The following is a 22,859-nucleotide window of genomic DNA, read 5'->3' as shown; positions in this document are numbered from 1 at the left end:
AACGTGATGTTATTAACAAAATAACAGACACATTGAAGTGCATTCAATATTGACATTGACATGTTATTTTATTTTACAGCAAATTAAACCGAGTTATATCAAAAGAGGGTCAAGGTTCTTGTTAAATTATATTAATCTTACATACAATAAAATTCAAGCAAAATGGTTCATCCGTAATAGATGAACACAGTCTAAGGAAAAAACGTGCCTCGAAAATCAAGGAAATTTGATTCTCGATCAGATGGCGCCACTACCTTTGGCCTACTCTCGTATAGATGGCGTTGACGGTTTCGTTTGTTATTTAACAATTTTAACGCATGTCAGTGAAAGAACATGGGTCAAAATAATATAAAAATAATCAATGCAAATATTGCAAATAAAAAAAAACATTTATCCATATATAAATACTTTTTTTTTGTTTTAATCGTGTGTCGAAAAAGAGCGCTAATGGCCCAGCGGTAAGAGCGTGTGACTTTCAATCCGGAGGTCGCAGGTTCAAACCCCGGCTCGTACCAATGAGTTTTTCGGAACTTATGTACGAAATATCATTTGATATTTACCAGTCGCTTTTCGGTGAAGGAAAACATCGTGAGGAAACCGGACTAATCCTAACAAGGCCTAGTTCCCCCTCTGGGTTGGAAGGTCAGATGGCCGTCGCTTTCGTAAAAACTAGTGCCTACGTCAATTCTTAGGAGTAGTTGTCAAGCGGACCCCAGGCTCCCATGAGCCGTGGCAAAAAGCCGGGATAACGCGAGGAAGATGATGAGATTTAATCGTGTGTCGATACGCGATAGATGGCAGTGAATTTACTGTGGCTACGAAATTTACTATGACAGTACCGCTCTGTCCTATTATATCCTCTTTGCTGACACAAAACTGTCATATGCTACGGATTTGCTAGCTCCGTTGCGGGGTTTGCTAATAAACCCTCCACATACCTAGGTCCGGTTCGTCGTCACTGTCCAAAGTGATAGGCTCATTGTTATCAGGCATCAGGTTACTCCTCACGCGGATCTCTGAAAACGAACATATTTGCTTTAACCAAGATATCCACATAGATTATCGGGACGAATATATCTCATAGATCCCATATGTGACCCCTTTCGATGGGCCATTTTATCTGAAACTTGCACCGCTTCACAAACTTACAAAGTCAGAACAGTTGGTGTATGTTATCAAAGATAGATATAACTCCGTAATAGATGAATACCTATACAGTCTAAGAAAAAAACGTGCCTCGAAAATCAAGAAAATTTGATTCTCGTTCAGAGGGCGCTACTAGCTTTGGCCTACTGTCGTATAGATGGCGTTGACGGTTTCGTTTGTTATTTAACAATTTTAACGCATATCAGTGAAAGAACATGGGTCAAAAACATAAAAATAATTAATGCAAATAAAAAAAATCTTTTATCCATATTTAAATACATTTTATCGTATTTTTATAAATATTTATTTTTAGTTTTAAAGTGTGTCGACAGATGGCAGTGAATTTACTGGGGTTACAAAATTTACTATGACAGTACCGCTCTAGTATAAGTTACTCTATGATGTTATAGACCTTGCGATATACAACTGCCTCTTAGATAGCATAAGAGATGCACCGTCTCACTAATCCTTTACAAGAAATTTAGAATCGTGGCTACTTACAAAAAAAAACTAATACTTTTAATGAAATAATTAGACCGCGAGCCAGGCGCAAATTTCGTCAGTCATCGCCTCCCGGGCGAAAACTCGTATAGCGGTTAACGTGTATGATGAACCCTCGTGAACGTCAGCTGCCGCTCCGTTGGTGGGTTGAGGAATGGCAGCCACCGAAACGCGTAACACGGTCTTTCCACTGACGATTTGTTTTATTAACAATAGCATGTAAACTATCATTTGACAAAGTATCAAACGGGAGACGATGACGCCGATGACTGAAAATAATATTCTTTTTTACATGTTCATGTGACCAGCTGACGGTCTTTCCACAGCGATACAATCGGCTGACAATTTTGTTTATTCACAATAGCATCTAAACTATCATCCGACAAAGTATCAAGCGGGAGGCGATGACTAAATTTTTTTATAGACTATTTGCTGCCATTTCTCACCAACGGAGCGGTAGCTGACGTTCACGAGGGTTCATAATACAAAGCCGTTAACCACTATACGAGTTTTCGCCCGGGAGGCGATTGGTCATGGAAATCTGTTCCTGGCCCGCCGCGGTCTAAATGGAACTGCCAATGACTATTTAAAATAAAACCGGCCAAGTGCGAGTCGGACTCACGCGCGAAGGGCTCCGTACCATTACGCAAAAAACGGCAAAAAAAAAATCACGTTTGTTGCATGGGAGCCCCCCTTAAATATTTATTTTATTCTGTTTTTAGTAGTTTTTGTTATAGCGGCAAAAAAATATATCGTCTGTGAAAATTTCAACTGTCTAGCTATCACGGTTCATGAGATACAGCCTTGTGGCAGACGGACAGACAGACAGCGGAGTCATAGTAATAGGGTCCCGTTTTTACCCTTTGGGTACGGAACCCTAAAAAAAATGTACCATGAATTGATGACATTACTATGTTGTGTATATTTCACTTTAAATACTCTGTAATTTGGTATTTGTATGTTTATTGTACAACAGTATGTGACGTGTACCTGTATTGTACAGTCGCCATCGCCATCTGAGCGGCCGAGGTGCTCACAAATATCTGAACACGCCTCTATTGTCAAGTAGTTAGAGTGCGTGTTCAGATATTTCTGAGCACCTCGGCCGCTCAGATATATTATTTCTAGTTAGAATCACGAGCTATTTCGATCCTAATAGAAGAAAAAACCGGACAAGTGCGAGTCGGACTCACTCACGGAGGGTTCCGTACTTTTTAGTATTTGTTGTTATAGCGGCAACAGAAATACATCATCTGTGAAAATTCCAACTGGCTAGCTATCACGGTTCATGAGATACAGCCTGGTGACAGACAGACGGACAGTGGAGTTTTAGTAATAGGGTCCCGTTTTTACCCCTTGGTTACGGAACCCTAAAAAGTGTGCAAAGTTAGCTTAGACGGACTAGTCATTGTCCAAATGACATCGATCGTACTCACTGGGTTGCTGTGGCCTGTGGTTGTTCGCATCCTTACGAGGGCGTCCCCGTTTCCCCTTCACGCGCTCGGCTGCTGGCGGCTGAAATAACATCATTTCAAAATATAAATACATATAAAAATGTTCGGCAAATGATTTCATTTTTGGTTCAAGCTTTTATCGCTGACTGTACTTTTCTTTCCACAGGCAGTATTTTTTTTTTCGTTTTTTCAGAAGCGAAACAGTCATATAAACATGTCAAAAATGCGATACAAAAGATGGACCGCAACAAAAGAAAAATACAACAAAAAAAAAAAGACCTGGATCTGCAGGTTCATAAAATATACATTATGTTAACTGAAATAAATACAATTTTAACTAATAAATATCTATATCAGAATACTAGATTAAGAACTGCTATCTGTACTTAGGTACTAAAACAACTTATGTTTAACAATATTTTTTAGACTAGCTAACGAATTTTGAAAACAATCTATTTCGGATAGATGTTTATTATAGTAACTAGGAATACGTCTGAAAAAGGTATGCCTCGAATAGTTCTTGACAGAAAAACTAATATGAATATTAGTTAATACTCATCGAGACAATTCTAAAAACTCCAAACACAATTATCACAGAGTTCCCATGGCCACGCCATGGCCCATGTCTCCATCATCAGATCAGCTCGATGTCGTCATAATATTGCATTGTCAGCCGATTTACATATGTATGGAAAATTTCAGCTCAATTGGAAAACGGGAAGTGGGTCAAATTTAGCTTCCAACATTTGACCTACGCTAACATACATACATGTCATCGCCCACACTGGTTAGCTGACAGTTCGCTGCCCTAATATTACAGGGTTCTATGTTACATTTTCAAGATAGTTGAAATTCGACTTAATGCCACTATGATAAAGATCAAATTTCAGTTCGATAAGTGAAACATAGAACCCTGTAATATTGGGGCAGCGAGTTCGTAAACCTTATTACTAAAGGCATAAGGTCCACCGATTGTCAGTTACGAGTAAGTGTTGCTGTTTGTACAGTCGCCATCAGATATATCGGAGCGCCCGAGGTGCTCACAAATATCTGAACACGCCTCCATTGTCAAGGCGTTAGAGTGCGTGTTCAGATATTTTGAGCACCTCGAGCGCTCCGATATATCTGATGGCGACTGTACTAACAGGGCAAATTAAATAAAAGCTTGTAAAGACATACATATTATATAAAATGGAGGAAATTGTTGGGCTTTGGAAAAGAACTGACGGCAAAATCACGTCGCATGCGTAATGCTTGCAGTGCTGCATTACGCATGCTGCGTTGCGTTCTCCGCGCTTAAGAGTACGTAACGTAAGCGATGTACGCGTCAATAGAATTACAACCATAGCATATAGGGAATATTACGCGATTATCTGCGTAGGGGGCGCCAGGGCGCCACTACCACAATCTGAGGGTCTATCGTGAAACAAGAAAATTTCTTTATCGAACATCTCTGTCACTCTTGCATATTTGAGCGATAAAGAGGCAGATAGCGAATTTTCGGATTCGCGTTTCCCGGTAGTAGGTCCTCTGTAAGCAAACCGCCTTGATGCATCAATGTCATATTTTATTATGTCTGAAAACTTGTCAAAACTTGTTAAAGGTACAGTATGTATAAATTATTCTATGGTTTACTAAAAAGGCTAGTCCTGCACTCTGGTGGCAGAACATTGCAGTAATATCCCCTATTTAAAGTTCAAATTACTTTGGAATTTAATAAAAGTGACTAGTAATTTTAAAACTAATACGGGACCTGATCGCGCGGTTCTGCAAAACCCACGCAGCAAGATGTTAAGGCCGTTCCATCGGTTTGCCGCTGTCTCTGTCACATTTCGCAAGAAAGAACGGGAAAGATCATGCGCGCCAAGCGTCAATTTTGATCGAATATTGTCGATTTTTATTTATTTTAATAACGTTACCCTACAATATCGAAATTCGAAAGCTATGAAATTATTATTTAAGTTAAGATTGTTTTTTCTTCTTTTTTTGTTTATAGTATCACATAATAAATAACCGAGTAAAGTTGGATTAAAAGTCCGAGTTAGAGGTTACTTTGGAAATTAATTGTATCGAGCGAAGTGTCATAATTCGTGTATCGGAAGCTATGATATTAAAGATAATATAGTCAAGGACTACATATATTTTTTCCATGTCTACGAATATCAACGCCTCTTAGATAAACAGGATCATATAAGGAGATTTTTCGCCTTCTGTCTCAGGGAACCGCCTTAATACAATTCTTCGCCAGTCTGCCTGTGAATGTGACGTTTGAAACGTCAAGCTTAATAATAAACGTAAGTGTACGCGATTAAGTCTCGTATTAATTTTAAAATAAAAGTGACTCGTCTTCAATAGAATCACTAAAACATAATGTTTGGAATTTTGTATTTTTTTAGAAAACCTTAATCAAAGATAGATATAACTCCGTAATAGACAGTTACAGTCTAAGGAAAAAACGTGCCTCGAAAATCAAGAAAATTTGAGACTCGATCAGAGGGCGCTACTAGCTTTGGCCTACTGTCGTATAGATGGCGTTGACAATTTCGTTTGTTATTTAACAATTTTAACGCATATCAGTGAAAGAACATGGGTCAAAATCATACAAATAATTAATGCAAATAAAAAAAAACATTTATCCATATTTAAATACATTTTATCGTATTTTTATAAATCTTCATTTTTAGTTTTAAAGTGTGTCGATAGATGGCAGTGAATTTACTGTCGTTACAAAATCTACTATGACAGTATCGCTCTATCTTATTATGTCCTCTTTGCCTCTAATAGATTAGTGCGGCTAAGTATGCTACATCTAAAACTCACAGAATCCTTGTTAGCTCCAGGAGCCCGCTTGGTATATTTCCGCTTGACCCTCGGCGTCTCGCCGGCGGACGAGGACGCCGCCGATTCTGCAAACACAAGCTCATTAGGCCTCCAACCCGCAGGGTGCGTGAGCCCCATACATGAGAAATATCCCGCCATAGCGCGTATTGGAAACCCGACCTACGTGAAGAGACGTGACGCTGATCGTCTTGTAGCTCAGTAATACTACACTTGCTTGCTGCGTGAGCACTACACTCGAAAAATCCTGTATTATCCTGTCTGTGCCTTTTTGGCACAGACATAGGCAGGTGGTGACTTGCCGCTGACTAGATGGGCCCCTGAAACTGCCGTCGTAAAGACGACCAGGAGCAACACCGGTGTCGGTCAGAGACGTGAAATGCTGATAGTTTTGCCGGGCTATAATACACACAGATTCCAACTGTATAGCATATTTATATGGTATGTATAGCGACATTCTAAAAAAATACGAGCTAACCAATGATAACCTATGGCGAAGCAGGTATTGGTTTGAACGTTTTGCCGGCCTAAGCCAGAAATATATGAAAATACATTGGCATCTTGCTAAAGATTTTCACGCACGTTATGATTATATTTCCGTGTATTTGCTTACTTAATAACTACACGTATATATTAAGTACCGTGAGTCACTGACAGTGTCAAAACTGACATATACGCTAACGTCGACGTAATTTACTTACTATACATCTCGCTCGCACTAATATGCAAGTAAGAGCGAGATGCATAGAAAGCACGTTCTCGATAGCGCTTACGTCAGTGCCAAACTGGCGTTAGCCACAAAGGTAAATACTCGACAAGTATTGAAAATATGACAAGTATATTAATTTTGTATCAAGTCTGCGAACGATGCTATTAAGATATTTATCCGTACGGTTTTTACTCATTATTATTTTTAGTCGCTTTTGCACTGCACGACGTACAACCGCCGCGGACACTCGTGCCTGAGGATGGATTCCCAAAGAATCCGAAACATGTCGCCAAAAGCGACTAAAAATAATAGTGAGTAAAAACCGTACGGATAAATATTTTGAAATATGTCTCACGATAGTTTAAGTGCGATGCTATTAAGCTTAGAAATAATTTAAAAGTGGAAAAATTCACTGTCTCGGGTGGGACTTGAACCCACGACCACTGGATCACTGGTACAGTGCTCTACCATCTGAGCCACCAAGACCGTACCCAATGCAGCTAATATTTCCACTTTTATTTCTAAGATTAATGACAAGTATAGCTAAATTATAAAAAAATGGAACCGGTACAGCAGAAGTAGAAAAGATATTCACTTCACAAAAACCCTGTTATACAAGAAAAACATCAATCTCACCGTTTACTAAATACATAGACATACAATGAACAAATAACATAAATACTAATTTATAAAAATATTAATTAGTGATGTTAGTAAAAAAATACATTAGTAATTTCTAACTACGTAAAACCATTTCAACACATCAATGTAAAATTTGGATGCATACGTTTTCTACCAGTCAGTTTAAAAAACTACCATGCGTTGATCAAATCTACCAAACTTGAGCAATTTCAATTATTTCTTATTTTTCTTACTTTTTTTTTCTTACTCAAAATCCACTTCCGATTTAAAAAAGTTTTAAATTTACTTTTAAGTCCCAGTTTTCCGGTACGTCACGCTGTATATGTTTATAAAGTCAAGAAAGTCACAATACGGAACTAATATTTATGAATGTTGAGTAAGAAAAAAAATCAAAGATTTTTATTTGACATGTAAATAACTCTGAAATTATATTGTGTTCATAATTTGAACACATTAAATTTTTATTTAAATTAAACAACCATATCCTGTCTACATACCTATATAAACATATCATAAGTAACAATAACACCGAGTAGCATTACCCCGATTTAAAGGCAATTAGGCCAAAAACATATTTTTAAATAAATAATTTAAAATCGCTGAGAAATGCTTTGAATCTGAGAGGCACATTTACTCAAGAAGACAGTTTTTAAAGGCGTTAAAAATTATTTAACAAAATTTGATATAATCCACTAGTTTGTATTGCATATCATAACATTAAGTACCTATGTGTAAATCGTTCTTGCAAATAAATATAAATTATTTAATAATCTTTCGTTTTATTTTAATAGGTACTATTTAAAGTTATTTTCTACCATTGCGTTCGATTTTAATTCGGATTGCAAATCGTGTAAGTACTATGCTTTGTATTTTTTTTTTATACCTCATGCATTGAACATTATTTATGATTAATTATTGGGCTTGCCTTCCTCGAGTACCTACGTGCCTCTCATCAGCTTCAGCCGTTGCACTACCTACACAATACATGCACGGGCCTAAACATGGACCTTTACCTTTCCTCCTAATCAATTTCGTATTCCTTCGGATAACCACCTTTTTGTCGCCAATCTTTCGAGCCACGCGCTGCGGAACTTTTTTGAGGGACTTTTTTGGCGGTAACTTTTTCGACCGCGTGAGTATTTTCGTCGATTTCAGTACTTTAGCTTGAAAATACATGAATGATGATACTTAAGTATTCCTAATGTCCCGGGTTAGTATATTTACAATGCACGTACGAAACAAATAACGCTTTTACTTTTATAATTGAATAGGTAGGCTTGGAACTGTTTTGTGGCCGAATCTTAAAATTTTTCATCAATTCATTTTCAGTTATAAATGATAGTTTTATTTACTTCGTAGTGCAGTTAATTTGCAGGTTAATTTAAGTTTTGACTTCGGGAAATTAAACTTTCTTGAATAGAGTTAGACCAAGATAAGTCTTCAACGATTTTGATAGAACACGCAGTGCACGTGTTATTTTATTGAACTGCGTGTGCTATCAAAATCGTTCGGGGAATTATACTTTCTTGAATATCTACGTTATTTTTAAAAGAAACAAACGAACATAAAATATTACACGAGATCCCAAATCAATACTTAAATAGTGTGTGATTATGTGATTAAACGAAAAAAAAAACGAAAACAGTGTTAGAAAACAAATAATGTTCGAAAATATAGCGGAATGCACATTGAATGCGACGAGAAAACTATAATAATTGTAATAAATATCAAATATGATGTTTTATTTCAATATTTAATTCATTAGGAGGATTTCTTTGTTTTTGCATAACTGCTTATGTTTTAGTACTTTACATTAAATTTGTTATAGAACAATTTTTTTTAACCTCTCGTCTGTGTATGATGGGATACTGACCAAATTATGTGTCAACTTTTTGCTTTTTTATCGAGAATGTTTTTATTCTGCTCTATACGGCCCGACCGAGTTTGGACCCACGATCTTTAACCACTACACACAAACGAAAGGTTAATCGAAAAAAAAACGTGCCCAATCAGGCCCTTAAAAGTAAGAAATGCAGAAATTCTTATAATGAAAAAATGAGTGTCATGTATGTCAGTGTCACGAAATTAATAGAAATGTGACGATCCGGAAAGGACAATCTTGATCAGTATTACGAAACTAAGTTTTACTTCGCAAATATTTGTTAAAAATTACTAACAATTTAGCAGAGATGTTACTATACTTTCGAGCATTATTACGTTTGAAAACATACTTACAAGGTGTTTTAAAAATAGCCATACTGAACTTCTTTTAATATAAAAACAAACACGAAGTTACGGATAAATTGGGTATCTATAAATATATTTGTGTCAAATTAACAGTATGTAGAAGTAAAAGTTGTTAAGTATGACTTTCAATTCATAACGTAGAGTACGGCCAAAGATAGATATAACTCCGTAATATATGGATACAGTCTAAGGAAAAAACGTGCCTAGAAAATCAAGTAAATTTGATTTTCGAACAGATGGCGCCACTACCTTTGGCCTACTCTCGAATAGATGGCGTTGACGGTTTCGTTTGGTATTTAACAATTTTAACGCATATCAGTGAAAGAACATGGGTCAAAACAATATAAAAATATTTAATGCAAATAAAAAAAAATATTTATCCATATATAAATACATTTTATGGTATTTTTATACATCTTCATTTTTAGTTTTAATCGTGTGCCGATAGATGGCAGTGAATTTACTGTGGCCACAAAATTTACTATGAGAGTACCGCTCTATCCTATTATATCTTGGGTATGGTCAAATGTTGAAGAAACAGTACTACAAATTTCTTAATAGCTACCTATATACATATACATAGCTGTATTAACTCTTTAAATTTTAATTTAATTAACTCGTTACATGTGTTAATTTAAGATCTGCACTATTCTGATTCTGACATAGTTTTAAGATGAAATATGTCCAAGCCGAATGGCAGATTTTCTAAATAGAAAGTTGAATATCTGAACTAAACGAAAATCGAAATTATTTTTTCTGCCTCTCGAATGGACAGGAGCGATAGAGGTCGGTAGCGGACATTGGATTTTCGATTTACGCGGTAGGCCCCCTGCTTTTATACACCAGATACTAAAGCAGCAGTTGGATAAGTCGGATTGGCCAATCCAACTGTCAATACTGTACAAAACAGATCGGCGTGACTAAAGATTGGAAAATCGCATCTGTGATATAAAACGAGTCTACTCAAAGGTTAACTGGAAGAAATCCCTTAAAGGGTGAAGTTCGCCTTTGTACTGCCTATTTCTGTGCTATATTTGTGTTCTGTGTTTCAATAAATAGTTTATACATACATACATAAGAGTTTTGAAATATTATACAATCACATAAAGTTCCCTGGAAAGAAAATCGAATTGAAAATCGGCGTAGGCATACCGCGTCTAAATAAAAATGTTGCCAGCACCTTGTGAGTCAATCTAGTTAGCACAAAGTGATGTTATTGTTATTAATCTGTACAGTTAGTTAATAATAATTCATAATGACACTTACCACCAGCGCCTCGACGTTTGTATTCCCTTTTAGCCTTTCTCTCTAAGGCCTCTGTAAAAAAAAAAACATTTGGGGCATTTTCTTTGAAAAGGGACCTTATTGTCGATGGCGCTTACGCCGCACAGCGTCGCGCGGCATTGTATTTTTATGGAAGCATCGTTTATAATGGCGTAAGCGCCATCGAAAATAAGGTCCCTTTTTATAGAAAATACCACATTTAAATCTGTAACTTCTTGTCTGTGTGGTTTGGACCCACGCTTTTAACCCACCACACATATAGTTAGACCGAGGCAAGTCTGCAACGATTTTGATAGCACACGCAGTACAAGTGTTATTTTAAACGTCAAACTTCTATGAAATTATGATCTTGGTCTGACTCTATGAAATTTTAAATAGTTCAGAACAATGTAAATTATTTATATTTTACGCCAGACATGTATATCACTTAAAATGCCAATTTAATTGCCCCAATAGGGAATATTCCGCGAAACTGCGTAGGTGGCGCCACTACCGCAATGTGAGGGTCTATCGCGAAACTAGAAAATCGAAATTTCGTTAACATCTCTGTCACTCAAGATATTTATCAATACGGTTTTTACTCACTATTATTTTTAGTCGCTTTTGGCGACATGTTTCGGATTCTTTGGGAATCCATCCTCAGGCACGAGTGTCGGCGGCGGTTGTACGTCGTGCACTGCCCGCGCCGCCCGCCTCGTCGCAGTGCACGACGTACAACCGCCGCGGACACTCGTGCCTAAGGATGGATTCCCAAAGAATCCGAAACATGTCGCCAAAAGCGACTAAAAATAATAGTGAGTAAAAACCGTACTGATAAATATCTTGAAATATGTCTCACGATAGTTTAAGTGCGATCCCTGTCACTCTTGCATATTCGAGCGATAAAGAGGCAGATAGCGAAATTTCGGATTCGCGTTTCCCGGTAGGTCCTCTGTAAACAAACCGCCTTGATGCATCAATGCCATATTTTATTACCTCTGAAAACTTGTCAAAAACCTGTTAAAGGTACAGTATGTATAAGTTACTCTATGGTTTACTAAAAAGGCTAGTGCTGCACTCTGGTGGCCATTGCAGTAATATCCCCTATTGGTAACCGATCAGTCATTTTAGTACAAAACTTAAATAATGTTCGGAAATATCATCGCAATACATTCTTTTTTCTTAGTAGCCCCCTTGGAATGCAAAACGGACCTGGCCCCTATTTCACCACGGTGACAGGTGCGACAACTAGCTCCATGCATGAATTTATTTTTATTTTTGGATTCATAATTTATATCGTTGGAACACCGGAAATGATAAAAATACTTTTGTAAACCTTAACATTATTTTATTAAAAAATATTTAGAATGTTGAAAATTTTTGAGCGGTTGAAACGCTCATAATTTTTGGCGCGAATTCGACAGAGCGTGATGACGTCACACGTTGGGCGGCCCAACTGTCGTTTGCTACTAATGACACTAATCTGTCGAACGCGTGACGTCACGTGGCGTTTCGAGCGTTTCGCTCACTAGCTTTTCGCGGGCAAATTTTTGTACTTTTTATTTATAATTTTAAGTAATTAAATGGTAATTTAAAAACGGAAATGCATTTGTAACATGATATAACGGTAACAAACATCCGAATAAAACATATTTCGTTCAAATATAAACTTCATGCATGAGGCTAATTGTCGACATCACTGTTACTGGCGTCACAGGCCTCCAGGCTACGGTAACCGCTTACCATCGGAACGTAACCGTTTGCCACCAACATTTTAATTTAAAAAAAAAAAACACCTTTATATCGCCAATAAATAAGTACTTATTTTGCGAAGCTAATGACAATTGTCACAAGAAACACGACAATTGTCACGAAATTCCGACACCGAACTTATTTCCTGTCAACAATTACCGAAAATTCTTTTAAATCTTGTGACAATTGTCATCATCATCGTCATAAACTTACCTGTCTTTTGTTTGTCTTATTTGTCTTGTTTTTTTAATAATACAATGATGGTGGCAAACAGGAATACGGCCCGTCCGACGGTAAGCGGTACCCGTAGCCCATGGAGGCCTGTGACCTGTGACGTCACCAACAGTGATGTCGACAATTGTCGCACCTGTCACAGTGCCATAGGCGTGCCATGTGTCATAAACCTGGGTTATGTCCGCGGGGCTACTGAACAAGAAAAAATATGGTTCTAATCCTCCGGATATTTCTCGGAAACATTGTTTAATGGGAAAAGAAATTACCGTTTTGGGCAGCACGCCGCGTTTCTCCTATGTAAGCATGTAAAGAAATTTTTGGAAATTACATTAACAAAACATCAAACACCCTTAGAATATTTTTTTTCTGTATTTACAATAAAATATGTTTTTGTATTGAAATCAAAGATCTAGTGTAAAATGTAAACAGATGTACTTTACTTGAAAATACATGAGTGGTGAAAGAATCTGCTTTCGCGACACATGTGATATCTAGTGTCGAGTAGCAGTACTGATAGTTCCGCTACTTGACGCTAGATGACTGACTACGAAAATAATAGTCGTTTTGGTAACAAAACTGATGTATGGAGTGAGCTCTTATGTCTAAAAACAACTTTTGGAACAAATCAAATCATTTTATCAAATATTTCGATTTGGGTTCTTTTAAGTAGTCACACTACTATATATAAATTATAAACTGTAATAGATGTGATATATTAAAGAAAAAGTGACAAATCCCTCCAGTGGTGAAGGCCGGATTCGAACCGGCGTCTTTAGCTATCGCGGCTAACGCCATGAATCCACCACCTCGCCACCGAGGGTTTCGTCACTTTTTCTTTAATATATGACATCTATTACTGTTTACACTCTATGTCTTAATTTCTCTTTGGTAGCGACTGCTAGTACTAGTGTGCTACGCGTCCAAAGGGTTGAATTGAATATATTATATAACTTACCCAGCTCCCTAGCGCGTTTTCTGGCCAAGTATTCCGGACTGGTTTTGTCCACTCTCGGTCGGCCTCGTTTACGCTTCTCCCCGCTTTCGTTGCGATTGTTCATCACGGCCGCTGTAACAACATTTTTTTTTAATATAACCCCTAACCCTTATAGGATCATTCGTGTGTCTGTCTGTCTGTCACAGACTATTTTCTCCGAAACTACTGGACTAATAAAGTTGAAATTTGGTATACATATGTAAGTTTGTGACCCAAAGACAGACATGTAACGTAAACAAATGAATTGTAAACGTGGGGGCCACTTCTGGGGGATAAACCCTCCCCCCCCCCTTTATCTTCGAAACTGGATCAAAAAAAAAAAAAAAAAACACCAAATAGTTCTTTAGTTATAGGTCACAGAAAAACTTATTAGAAATGTGCTGTCAAGCGTGAGTGGGACCTAATTACTTAGTTTTTGATCCGACCCCTACGGGTTTTTTTAAAGACAATTCAATTCACTTTTCACATTAAAAATACATTGTTTGAATTGTGAAATGTACGAAACCCTTGGAACGCGAGTCCGACTCGCACTTGGCCGGTTTTTCTTTTAACCTCTTGCATTTAAAATATGTGAAAATTTAATGTTTTCAGTTTTTGTCGGCTTTTTTGCTTTGCGCACTTGGCTGTACACTGACTGCCCTTTGTCTAGTATCAACTTTTGTGAACTGTTACCATTGCGAGTCGAGTACACGGCTCACATTAAAATGCAGCTATTTACATACATACATACATATAATCACACCTATTTCCCGGAGGGGTAGGCAGAGACCACGGATTTCCACTTGCTACGATCCTGACATAACTCTTTCGCTTCCTTCACTTTCATAACATTCCTTATCGCCGGTTTAGGGTGCTCTTGACCTGGCCTTTCTTCAGGATTTACCCGATCTGATCAGAGAAAGTCGGCCGAGGTCTGCCCCTTCCAACTCCCGTTTCTACCTCTCCCTTATACACTCTCTTTGTTAGCCTTCTTTCACTCATTTTTTCCACGTGTCCAAACAATTTCAACATACCTTTCTCAATTTTTGTCACTACATCTTCGTTCAGTCCACACTTTTCCCTTATCACATTGTTCCTAATTCTATCTTTTAATCTCACACCACACACACTTCTCAACGCTCTCATTTCCACTGCATTCACTATACAGCTATTTAAATACTTAAAATAATCATAGGAATCATAGGAATAAGCATGCATTTAAAAAATATTCGATCGCAACTGGTTACGAAGCTGCGGTTGCGTACGCGGCCGAAGGGATTAAATATAGTAGGTAATTAATATTTCTTTAAATAAAGGAAATTTTATGGTTTAACTCAACATATTTTGGAGAGCCTAGGTCTCCATACCCTCCATTTTCAAGCACTAACAGTAAAATTAGCTGTATGTCTTACGATAAATTCGATTTTTTGTAATATTTTGGTTGGATATCGGCAATCGCAAATGAAAATGGTTCGATTTTTTAAGATGCTGAAATATATATGATGGAATTGCAAAAAAAGTGTAGGTAACACAATGGAATAATCACAAAAATATGCAAAAGTGTAACACAAAAATGAAGAAAATGTATGTGATTTTATTGTGTTACATCACACAAAGTCACACAAAGGAAGCTAAAATCGACGCCGCAATGTTTCACCGCGTGTAAAATAAAAGTGGCGTCGAATTCAGGAATCCGCAAATACCATGCCGATAGCCAAGTAATTAATATAATCCAGGTATTCGGGGCTAGTATTGTCAAATAAAATTAAAATCGTAATACACTTGTTTTCAAAGTTCAAAGTGTTTTTATTTGTAACATATACTCACAAATAAAAACACTGAACTTTTGAACTTCATTTCATCCTAACCAAACGTTTTTTTTTGTCAATCGTGTACTCACCCATCTCCTTAGCCTGCTTCCTGGCGGCTAATTTAGCCAGGTATTCGGAGCTGGTATTGTCAAATAAAATTATAATCGTAATATACTTGTTTTCATTTCATCCTAACCAAACGATTTTTTTTTGCCAATCGTGTACTCACCCATCTCCTTAGCCTGCTTCCTGGCGGCTAAATTAGCCAGGTATTCGGGGCTGGTATTGTCAAATTAAATTTGTTTTTATTTCATCCTAACCCAACGCAATTTTTTTTTAAGCCAATCGTGTACTCACCCATCTCCTTAGCCTGCTTCCTGGCGGCTAAATTAGCCAGGTATTCGGGGCTGGTATTGTCAAATTAAATTTGTTTTTATTTCATCCTAACCCAACGCAATTTTTTTTTAAGCCAATCGTGTACTCACCCATCTCCTTAGCCTGCTTCCTGGCGGCTAATTTAGCCAGGTATTCGGGGCTGGTATTGTCAAATTAAATTTGTTTTTATTTCATCCTAACCCAACGCAATTTTTTTTTAAGCCAATCGTGTACTCACCCATCTCCTTAGCCTGCTTCCTGGCGGCTAATTTAGCCAGGTATTCGGGGCTGGTATTGTCAAATTAAATTTGTTTTTATTTCATCCTAACCCAACGCAATTTTTTTTAAGCCAATCGTGTACTCACCCATCTCCTTAGCCTGCTTCCTGGCGGCTAATTTAGCCAGGTATTCGGGGCTGGTATTGTCAAATTAAATTTGTTTTTATTTCATCCTAACCCAACGCAATTTTTTTTAGCCAATCGTGTACTCACCCATCTCCTTAGCCTGTTTCCTGGCGGCTAAATTAGCCAGGTATTCGGGGCTGGTCTTGTCGACCCTCGGCCTGCCGCGCTTACGCTTCACCGGCGTCGTTTCTGCAACCGCTAGGGGGGAAAGAAAAATAACGGGGTCAAAAAAAGAGGGGAGAAAAAAAGTACTGTAATTTTTGTATGACAAAATAAATATTGTTTCAAACTAAGTAATAATTGCCAATTATAAGTGGGGCTTGGAGTTATAATTGATATAAAAAACATAATTAGGGAGAAAAAACACATTCACAACGGCCTATTAAGTCTGATTAAAATAAAATTTAAGTTATTATCGGTTCAGTTCAGAAATGTCTGCCAAAAACTAAGTATTTTTTTTAGTTTTTTAGTGATACATCTAAATAATATAACAGTCTATTGATGAGAAACAGTGGAACCTGAAGCTAATTTGGTCTTCTTTTTCTTTTAGACCTTAACAACACAATTGCCTCAAATAAGAAAGCCTTTTATTAATGATATAGCAACACAACAACAATAAATAATTTGTATTTTTTTTGTATTTTATAGGAGGCAAATCGCTTGATGGAAAGCAATAACCGTCGCCCATGGACACCTGCTCCGCTACTGCTATATATATAATTGTGTACAAGAATATGGTAACAGTCCACAAAATGTATACTGGACTAGAAGTACACGCATCTAGCTTTATTTTCACCGCGAAGTTCCGGAGGTAAAACATGGGAGCTAGAAAACTTGTAAGTATAAAGCAGGGACCGGCCCGCTATCCCTTATCCGGGTTTTATAAGGGTATTGCATAAGGCTTAACTCACCATACCCTTTGCCATACGAAACCCTTCATTTTGCTTTTAAAAACCCTTATATTTGTGTACACACATTTGTGTAATGGGTAGCCCAAATACCCTTACAAAACCCTTATCATCCGCTCACCAACACCTTGCATATTGCTTATAAGGGTTAGCCTTATAAAGGGCTTCCCTTTTAGCATATAAGCGTGCAAATTTAAGTCGTCTACCTTGTTCATAAAGCACACATTACTTTGAATCCGAGCGATCGTCGGCGGCGACGGCGGCGTTCTTTGACTAGGCACGTATTTTCTTTCCTTTTCATACACTAGCGTAGATATATACTAATCCTGTCTCTTTCACGCAAAGGGAAACCTTCATAAAAAGCGCTTAAAGATAAGGGTAACCGTTATTAAGGGCTAGCCTTATTTTTGGTTAGCTTTTCGATAAGGGTTAGTCAAAGGTAGGGGTATCATTCAATGTGTTAGCCGTGTTTAAGGGACGCCCATTGAAAGAGTTTTATCGCGGAAAGGGTTGTCCGGTCCCTGGTATAAAGTATAATTATATTACTTCTTAAACTAAGGTATATATTACTTCGTAAAGACGGGCGGTACGAAGCGGGCCCGCAAATTGGTGAGCAAATCGCGTATTGTTCACTAATGTGAGCCAGTCGTGAAGTCTAACGCAACTAGGAACAAAAATCTTTTATATGGAGTTTTTGTGATAAATGTGATAATAAATAACAAGTGACTATGTAGTAATTTTAGAAAACACTAAGTCGCCGTCGAATCATATGCGTACCTATTTCCAGACAGTCGTCATTTCAGTCAAGTCATATTTTCCAGTTCAGTCGAAGTTTTTAGGAACCCAAGGCTACATTATTGAAATTTTAAATATAATATATTAGTAAGAATAGTTACGTGTTGTGACGACAGGCGCCACTGGCTTCGGTTTGGCTGAATTACAGGAGAAAACGAATAAGTAATTATTTTAGTAACCAAAGGCATCGTTTTTAGAGACTAAAGGCGTTATTTTAGGGACTAAAGAAGTTGTGTTAGGAACATAGGCGTCATTTTAGCGACCCAAGGCATTGTGGTTAGTAATTTTGAGATTTTAGAATAAATATTAGTAAAAATAGTTACGTGTTGTGACGATAGGCGCCTCCGGCTTCGGTTTGGCCGCATAGCCAGCTAGCTCCGGAGGCACAAAGTGGGAGACGGGGGACCTGTAGTCCACAGCTAGGGGCAACCCGCCGGGCACTGTAACAAAATGTTAAAATAAAAACTTATAACGTTATTCAGTCAGCCTGTTAAGTCTAACAAGCCCTTGATAATTGGTTGACCTTATCCATCATTTTGACATTTGTGCTTTTTATAGTATTTTCCAAACATCTTGGGTACAGTGACAGATGTCATCTCCGTACAATTACTTTGCGAGATTCTGCGTTTTAGAATTAGAAATAAAAATATACATAACATTTAATTATTTATATAATGAAGATTGCCACATTCCAAACACTACCGCTGTACATGCAATAGCATCCAGTGGTGTTGGAACGGGCAGTCTAGCCTCACAGCCAGCACATGTAACAAAATGTTGGAGCTAGTTTTAGGTTGTATAAATTTTTATGGAGATGACATCAGTCACCGTACCCATGCCATTTGAAAAATACTATAGAAAGGACAAATGTGTTTGCGGTGGCTCGCACAGATATCTTTTTCGCAATTACACGCAACAGGTCGACGTCACCAATGCGGAAACTGAGTGGCAGTAGCAATATATAGTATCCTGAGAATGTTGGCAGGTAAGATGTGGTATTTTCTATAAAAAGGCACCTTACTGTCGATGGCGTTTACGCCATTATTAACGATGCTCCGATATAAATACAATGCCGCGCAACGCTGTGCGGCGAAAGCGCCATCGACAATAAGGTCCCTTTTCGTAGAAAATGCCCCATATAATGGCCATTGGCATGTGGCGTCTCCACTCTCCACTGTCAATGTCTATATCGTGCCACAAGTTTGTTAGATGATGGCGTTAGTAGAGCTTCCGTACATAGACTGCAACCGTCTATGAAGCGCCAGACATATTTATAGCTGTAGGGACCATCGAGTGCGCCGACTTCTGGCCGAAGGGTGCCGTGTTTCGGAGGTTCCGGGGCAAACTGCCGAATCCGACACAAGACCAGACGATTCAACGGAGCCATGCCGTTGTATCGCCAAAATAGTGTTTAATTTTTAAGTTTATGAAATTTATATGTATGTTAGGTATAAGGTATATGTAATATGGGCCTTGTTGCCTGAATTAAATTTTAAAATAAATAAATATTTGATCTTCATGGTGTCAATCATATCAAAGAGGATATAATAAGATAGTGTGGTACAGTCATAGTAAATTTTGTAACCACTGTAATTCACTGCCATCTATCGACATACTTTATTTATAAAAATGCGTTCAAATGTATTTAAATATGGATAAATGATTTTTTTATTTGCATTTTTTTTTATATGATTTTGACCCATGTTCTTTCACTGATATGCGTTAAAATTATAAATAACAAACGAAACCGTCAACGCCCTCTATACGAGAGTAGGCCAAAACTAGTGGTGCCATCTGATCGAGAATCAAATTTTCGTGATTTTCGAGGCACGTTTTTTCCTTAGCCTGTGTCCATCTATTACGGAGTTATATCTATCTTTGATCATATCAATGCTGCCGGTTTACATGTAAAATTAATAATATTTAAATTTTTGTTATAAAATTTATAATAATCATTGTATGATTGTAATTAGTACTCTTATTTCTACTGTACGTCGTAAATTAAGTACCAAACAGGTCTCCATTGGGTTCCATCTTGGCCTTCTTGTCGGGGCTCTCCTTGCTGCTTTCCGACGAGCCAGGAGACGACTCGCGCTTGACTGGAATCACGTCCAACTGGCTCTCGCACAACGCCATCGTAGGATTGCTGAAATTAAACGGCATGACATAAACAATATATACTCATACTCATTTATTAATAATATTGTTACATATTACACGTCAAAAATTTAATTTAATTACATGAGATAGATTACATTATTTTAAAGTTTTGGGTTGTGTAGGTACAAATATGTCAATTAATTTTACAATTGTGAGCCTTATCATATTAATTAGTATTGTTACATTAAAATTATTTTTTGGATGTCAATTAAATTATATATTGTAGAAGTCGTTCAGACTGTAAAAGGCATGGGAGAGGAGCCATTTCTTTAATTCACGCGCAAATGAGTTGGGCGATTCTATCATGGTGATGACTTTTGGCAATTTGTTAAAAACTTTGGGGCCCAGCACCTGCATGGTCTTGGAGGACTTTAGTCAGTCGGTAGTCGGTATATTGGTTATAAAATTATTCTGCTACAATACATTTTAAATCCAAATTTTTTTACTCTTTTAGGGCACACTTAGAGATTATATGTGACGTTTGCAATTAAAAGGTACTACATTGTCGCTTACTATAAGGACGAAAATTGCTTGTATCTTTATATGAAAAACCTGACAGAGCGTCCTTATGGCAAGCGACAATGTGGTACCTTTTGCTCGAAATAGACACATATGGCATTTTTGACCATCCTACAACATAATCTTTTTGTATTTTTACTAATGCAGAACTTTACTTCCTCTTTGATTGTTGGTATATGTAGATAGTCATGTATTTCCGTGTTTCGGGCAAACCAGGGTGCGCATGATATTGTTCTGAGAACAATATTCTGGAATCTTTGAAGGATCTCAAGGTTAGAATTGCTGGCTGATCCTTAGAGTTGTATACCATACGTCCATATATGTAAACCTATATGGACGTATGGTATACAGTTCTGGCGGTTTTTTTGGTTGTGGACTGATAATCAGCAGTCTCCCCGAGTCTCATCCATTATACTACAGAAATGTGTTCGCGACCGGCAAAACATCCCACTTTGTCGCTTGCCATAAAGACACTTTGACAGGTTATTATGTATAAAGATAAAAGCAAATCCCGTCCTTATGGTAAACGACAAAGTGGGACCTTTGACTAAACTTTAACTCAAATATTTGTTAATACTACCTGAGTTTTGTAAACTTAATTTTTGTGTCGGTAAATAAATATCTTTTTACCTATTTTAAATATTAATTCTTTATTGCTTAAGGATTCTAATTACATTAAGTGCAAATAAAATAAAAACTGTCTAAGTGAGAATTAGACTTGTATGTGCATGAATTATTCTGTGCTATTGTAAAATATTAAACACTGTGCTTTTTTTATAGAAAACAACTAACTAAATTAAATATTTTCTGACACACACTTTTATAGCCGACTGTGCTTCTTCTCATTTGCATGTCTATGAAGTACTTTAAAGACATTTCTAATGAGCCTAAACTTGATGTATTGGTGTTGTGGAAAACACAATACATATTGGTGTTTTTCCATCAATGAGTTCCAAAGGCTACCTTCCAACTGTAAAATGTGTTCTTTCTAATAACTAACCACCAACCACTACACTGCTATATATTAAAATGCCTTTCAAAATGTATGACAAAGTTACTTTTGGGGTCATAACAAATTGGATATTAATATTGTATCCATTTGGATATCAGTATACCTCTATTTTGGCAATCTCGGACAGGGAATGTTGTAAACCACTTGCTGGTAAGGTTATAAAATCAATAAATTTTCAATATTGTTTCGTTTAATAATATAAATAAGAATAACGATCAAATAGGTTAAGTAATAATAAATGAGTGTTATTAGTGAGGGCAAGGTTAGCACTCATACAGCTAAACTAAAGAGAACTCATTTCAACACAAACAACACACTTAATTTCAATCATAATGAACCGGTCTTTAATTGTTACGATATTATGAATATGTCATGAAAGGTGGAAAAGTTGAAAAGATATGGCAATCTTATTGAATAAAGTAAATCCACTCAGAGATGCACGAAATGAAGTGAAAATGTAATTACAAAGCTTATCAACATCAGCTAGAACTGTAAAAATATTACTATAGACATAAAACTGTGCCATGGAACTTACCTCGCTCTTACAACAAACAAGTGACCATTTTGTGTAGAGTATATTTACGAAAAAAAACCCTTTCCGTATCTTATAACAGTGTAAAACTCACACAAAAACAACTATCATAACAAAATAAAGATCATTTGAACTTAAATAACACGATAGATTGGGTTTTTAAACAATTCAATGAGAACTAATAACTACGCTACTTTAGATTGTAGAAGTACATTAGAAGTGCAAAGTAAAGCTTGAACATAATACGTAAAACACACGATTTTGATTGTAATTAAATGCACGCACTACATTATTGTGCCGTAGGGAGGCTTTTAAAACTGATTACAAAAGTTTGCGCCGCCGATTATCGTAGATATAAACAAAATACGCGAAACCTAAAAACTGACTCGACGTCCATTACACTAGCAATAAGGTGATGCTACTGCCTACGAAATGTAAGAAAAAGATAAATGTATTTTTTATTTGGCAACACTGAGCATAATACGGCCATTTGAAAAACATCGACTACACTGATGTGTCATTGAGATTTTGGTCCAAATTAAAAACGTAGTTACCATTTCCTATTTCTATTATTTAATGGTAAT

The 22,859-nt window shown here is 37.0% G+C and overlaps 1 protein-coding gene and 1 non-coding gene across 6 annotated transcripts in view; both read right to left on the bottom strand.

Annotated features, from left to right (window-relative positions):
* The window catches only part of LOC134753262 (zinc finger protein 37 homolog), a 36,491-nt gene extending 13,786 nt beyond the window's left edge, over positions 1–22,705 (bottom strand). The window contains exons 1-10 of one of the 5 annotated variants that reach the window (XM_063689094.1): positions 22,279–22,705; positions 20,062–20,198; positions 18,376–18,492; positions 16,437–16,547; positions 13,742–13,852; positions 10,804–10,854; positions 8,304–8,453; positions 5,922–6,007; positions 3,084–3,162; positions 939–1,016 (exon numbers count right to left, since the gene is read on the bottom strand). In XM_063689094.1, coding sequence (XP_063545164.1) covers positions 939–1,016; positions 3,084–3,162; positions 5,922–6,007; positions 8,304–8,453; positions 10,804–10,854; positions 13,742–13,852; positions 16,437–16,547; positions 18,376–18,492; positions 20,062–20,188 — 910 coding nt within the window. In that variant the 5' untranslated portion in view covers positions 20,189–20,198; positions 22,279–22,705. Of the gene's footprint in view, positions 1–938; positions 1,017–3,083; positions 3,163–5,921; positions 6,008–8,303; positions 8,454–10,803; positions 10,855–13,741; positions 13,853–15,659; positions 15,715–16,436; positions 16,548–18,153; positions 18,190–18,375; positions 18,493–20,061; positions 20,199–22,278 lie in introns of those variants that run through there. The other 4 variants (XM_063689093.1, XM_063689095.1, XM_063689096.1 and 1 more) reach the window with 4 other exon arrangements.
* On the bottom strand, positions 7,062–7,134 carry Trnat-agu (transfer RNA threonine (anticodon AGU)). The gene has a single exon. It is a non-coding gene; the product is annotated as a tRNA-Thr (tRNA).
* Positions 22,706–22,859: the final 154 nt, after the last annotated feature.

This window comes from Cydia strobilella, chromosome 26 (assembly GCF_947568885.1).
Source record: "Cydia strobilella chromosome 26, ilCydStro3.1, whole genome shotgun sequence".
NCBI classification, from domain to species: Eukaryota; Metazoa; Arthropoda; class Insecta; order Lepidoptera; family Tortricidae; genus Cydia; species Cydia strobilella.
Note: the sequence above shows the minus strand (reverse complement) of the source record. Positions and strands in the feature narration are given on the sequence as shown.